The sequence below is a fragment of the Micropterus dolomieu genome, linkage group LG21 (assembly GCF_021292245.1).
Source record: "Micropterus dolomieu isolate WLL.071019.BEF.003 ecotype Adirondacks linkage group LG21, ASM2129224v1, whole genome shotgun sequence".
Taxonomy (NCBI): Eukaryota; Metazoa; Chordata; class Actinopteri; order Centrarchiformes; family Centrarchidae; genus Micropterus; species Micropterus dolomieu.
The window spans coordinates 34,610,005-34,614,006 of NC_060170.1; the positions used below are offsets into that span (position 1 = coordinate 34,610,005).

At 40.5% G+C, this 4,002-nt stretch overlaps 1 protein-coding gene across 2 annotated transcripts in view; it reads left to right on the forward strand.

The window, feature by feature from the left end:
• The first annotated feature begins 3,402 nt into the window (after positions 1–3,402).
• Positions 3,403–4,002, forward strand: part of adam9 (ADAM metallopeptidase domain 9) — a 46,895-nt gene continuing 46,295 nt past the window's right edge. For both annotated transcript variants that reach the window (XM_046034781.1, XM_046034782.1), the window contains exon 1: positions 3,403–3,899. In XM_046034781.1, the coding sequence (XP_045890737.1) occupies positions 3,809–3,899 (91 nt within the window). In that variant the 5' untranslated portion in view covers positions 3,403–3,808. The remainder of the gene's footprint in view (positions 3,900–4,002) is intronic.

The window sequence follows — 4,002 nt, forward strand, 5'->3', positions numbered from 1 at the left end:
CTCAGATCCAAGCACATTTGGTTCTTAATGAAGACTTTAATCTGTATGACTTTTCATGGCAATCCATCCAATAAACGTTGAGACATTTCAGACCTCAGTAGTATAAAGACACGTTTCTTAAAGGTGGGTTAAGCGAGTCTGGAGCAAAACCAATTCCACCGCAAGCAACGTTAGCTAGGTTGTTGGTTAGCAAACTGGCTGAAGTTGTTGCTGCAAAGCGAACATGCAGAGAGGACGAGACGGTCCCAGAGCACCACAGCAGCTCCAGACAGCGATACTCACAACCGTCCTAACAACAGCATGTCTTGGTGAACTAGAAAGTAGAGCTGAATGTCTTTGGGCGAGTTATTTAACAAAACCAGCACATCAATCATAAACTGTGTCTCTGTTTGTTTCCTGCTAACAGAGCCGGACTAAAAGACTTTTATTGGATTAGAGTCAATGACCCCGCCTTTTCAACCTTACGCCTCAGACCTGATAATTTGTAGTTTTTGAAACGCAGTTATAATTTGTCATGTTGGACTGACGGCCACGTGTGGGAGGAGTTAAAACACAGGACTGAATCTTTGCACAGAACAGCATTTAAAAACATTTATTTGGTATGCAGAATATTTTCAGAAACAAATCAGATTGTTTCTGTTGTAAGTCTCGTGTTTTCGGCCTGTAACAGAAGGGACTTTAACTGAGATTAAACTACTTGTTACCTGTTCAGCTCACTTCAGGGGTCAGCATGGTTTCATTCATCGTTTTGTCTGTAAAATTTAAGAAAGTTGTTCCCGTGATGATTACGGCTGCAACTAATGATTATCAATCGATTAGTGTTTCCTAAAGTCCACCATGAGGTCCTCAAATGTCTTGTTTATTCCACAACCCAAATATTATTCAGTTTACCGTCAGAGAGGAGGAAAAAACTATTAAAATATTCACATTTAAGAAGCTGGAATCAGAGAATCTTTACTTCAAAAATGACTTTATTAATTTAAAAATTTGATTAATCGGTGCAGCTCTAATGACGATATCCAGCAGTGTCCAAGGTGACTGCTTCAAATGTCTCGTTTTGTCCGACCAGCAGCCAAAAACTAAAGAAATGTCCACTTTACTGAAATGGAAAACTGAGAGAAGCAGAAAATGTTTTGCTGAAACCATCAGCCCTTTATCGAAGAAGCTGATAGATTGATGGACATATTGTTTTCTTTGAACGTTGATACTGAATATGATGGTCTGATATTAACTTTTTCAGTATCAGGCTTTATAATTCATGTCATTTCTTTGAATTAGATAATCAGAATAACAGAATCAGAAATACATTTTTTTTTTGTTTGTTTTACCTCGTGTGTTTTTGTGTTTTTGTTTTAAGATATTTAAGCCACATCCTCTAAAAAGTGTTTTGGTATTTCGTTATTTTTTCTACTTCACTACTTTCTTCTATTATTTCTATGCCTTAATATTTTGATATTATCAGATATGCAAGTGAGCAATTCGTAACAAAGACTTTCCTCTCTGGGATCAATAACGTATTTCTGATTTTGAAATCTAAAATCTAAAAATATAATATATATTAACTGGATTATTGTGAACTCTGCTCTGGTCGCAGCTTCACTAACGTCCCAGATTTTCTTTCATTGGAATTACATTTCAGCCAATCAGGGGTCAGTGTAACAAATGCTTCTCTTTTATTGGCCGGGGGGCTCAGAGCCTTAAAGGTTTGTTTGAATAAAGTGTCTGGACCTCCCGGCGGTGTTTCTGTGAAGGTCGGAGCTCCTCCCGATGAAGTCATGATAAAGTTATGTGAACAAGGGGGCGCTCGCTTTGCTTCAATGCACAGCCCGATAACAGGAGCATGCGCGGTTGAAGCTGTGGTTTTTCCAGCTGGAGATTAGTTTTGTGACTTGACAGAAACTAACAGCCAATCACTTCTGGTTTAACTAGCTGGACTTCAAAATAAAAGCCTGTGTAGGTCACGCTTTGAAGTTTACATGTCAGAAAGCATCAGCATTGTGATACACTTATTACATTATTATTATCTTTAGAATATGTGGAACATACAAATAATATGAAATTGCTGATTACATTGCCAGATCAATTTATAACTGTGTTGTTGTGCAGTTGCTGAAACACAATTTTTACTGTTGCTCTTTCTCTTTTCTTACTCTTTACCCTGACAGGATGTACATCTACACAGTCAGTATATAACAAAGTCGATTTCTTGAGCGTAATTGCTTAAACGCACTGCTAAACCTTATTTTTAAATGTACTTGAAAGGATTGGAAAATTTAAAATGTTCTGGAAATATTGGAGGAGATGGAAGAACCGCAGGCTTCTGTTGTTGGTTAAAAAACAGTTAGACTGCTAGAAGATGACCTTTGGTTTTAACAGATGTGATGGAAAGTCTGACTAGAAGCAGTTTGCTGCCGAACCACAGGAGCCTCACAGGAAGTGAACCTCCTGCCTCCAGAGAACATAGTTTGATGTTTTTGTGTTATGATCAAATCAGCTTTATAAAATGTGTGACGTGTTTTAAAACAAGAGATGAATCTGATGTTTTAAAAATGGATAATAAATAATTGATAAACGATGCTAAATTAAAATAGGCTGGCAGATATCTTCTGTGTTCATGTGAACCATATTTGGTTTGATAAAAGACCAATTACAGGGTGACATCATGGTCCCTCTGCATGAACATGAGAGATCAGCCAATCCCAGCAAACATGGATCATGAGATATACTGTCACATCCTGTCTCTTTATGGTTTTTGGTGTTCTGAGAATCTCAAAGATCTCTTCCCTCTCCTGCTGCAAGGTAAGGGTTTTATCCAGACTGCCTACAACTACACACCTCATTACAGACAAAGAATCTGTCATTGAGGAACACATTCCAGATTATCTTCAGATGTCCTGCTCCCTGACGCTGCTGAGGATTGGAGGGGTTTGACTAGGAAACCTTTTGAACCTGGAGTTGAACATTTGATAATTGGGGTGGGTCAGAACCTCGAAACTAGCTTGTTATCAGGGGCCTCCCTGATCCAGTGTGGTATCTGAGTCATGGGGTCCTGAGGGTGGCGACCCGAGAGAGCGCTATAATACTCATACATATAACTGAAGAAGTTGAATTATTATTGAAATAACAGCAACTCCTGACAAACAGAACCATACTAATAGTATATTTTACTTTTGATGCTCAAGTATTTTTAAAAGCAGGAACTTTGACTTTTATATTTAGCAAGTGTATCTGTACTTTTACTTAAGTATAGAAGTTGTGTACTAATATTGAGTATTTAAAGGTGTTTGTATCATTTTTTATTTACAGTTTACAGTTTTCACGCGTTGTGTAGTTTTTAGGCGAGGAATGCTCTTATTTTGAAATGCGTCACAGGAAGCAGCGAGCATTTCCGCTAACTTTGGGGCAGGCTGAGCTTCCAGTCGAGTTTACAAGGAGAGAAATATGTGCTCCACTCGGTGAGGACGGACTTTACGGAAGCGCGGTCCGACAGAGGAGACACTCAGACTGTCAGCTCGTGTTTTAACGAACAGATTTAAGGACCGAAACGTCAGCGGGAGACATTTTGGCTCTGACCGTTAGCTAACTGGGAGAAGCCGCGGGGACCGAGGGTCAGCAGATGGGGCAGGAATGGCTCGGCCGAGGAAGAAAAGCAGTCCGGGGTGTTTAGCATGAGGCTCTGCGGGGGGAGGCGGCCGGAAGACAACCATAAAAACTACAATAATACTAATAATAACAAGAAGAAGAAGAAGGAGAGTCTGTGTGAGAGCTGCCCGGAGACATTTATTTACTCCAGCAGAAGAAGAAGAAGATGAAGATGAAGATGAAGGGAGGCAGAGAGGAGCTGCTGGAGGTCTGCTGTCTGCTCCTGCTGCTGCTGAGCGGACACTCTCACTGCAGAGGTGAGGGGGGGAGGAGGACACGGGGAGGAGGAGTACACAGGGAGAGTACATGGAGGGTGAGGAGGGTGAGGAGGAGGAGTACACAGGGTGGGGGGGGATAGGA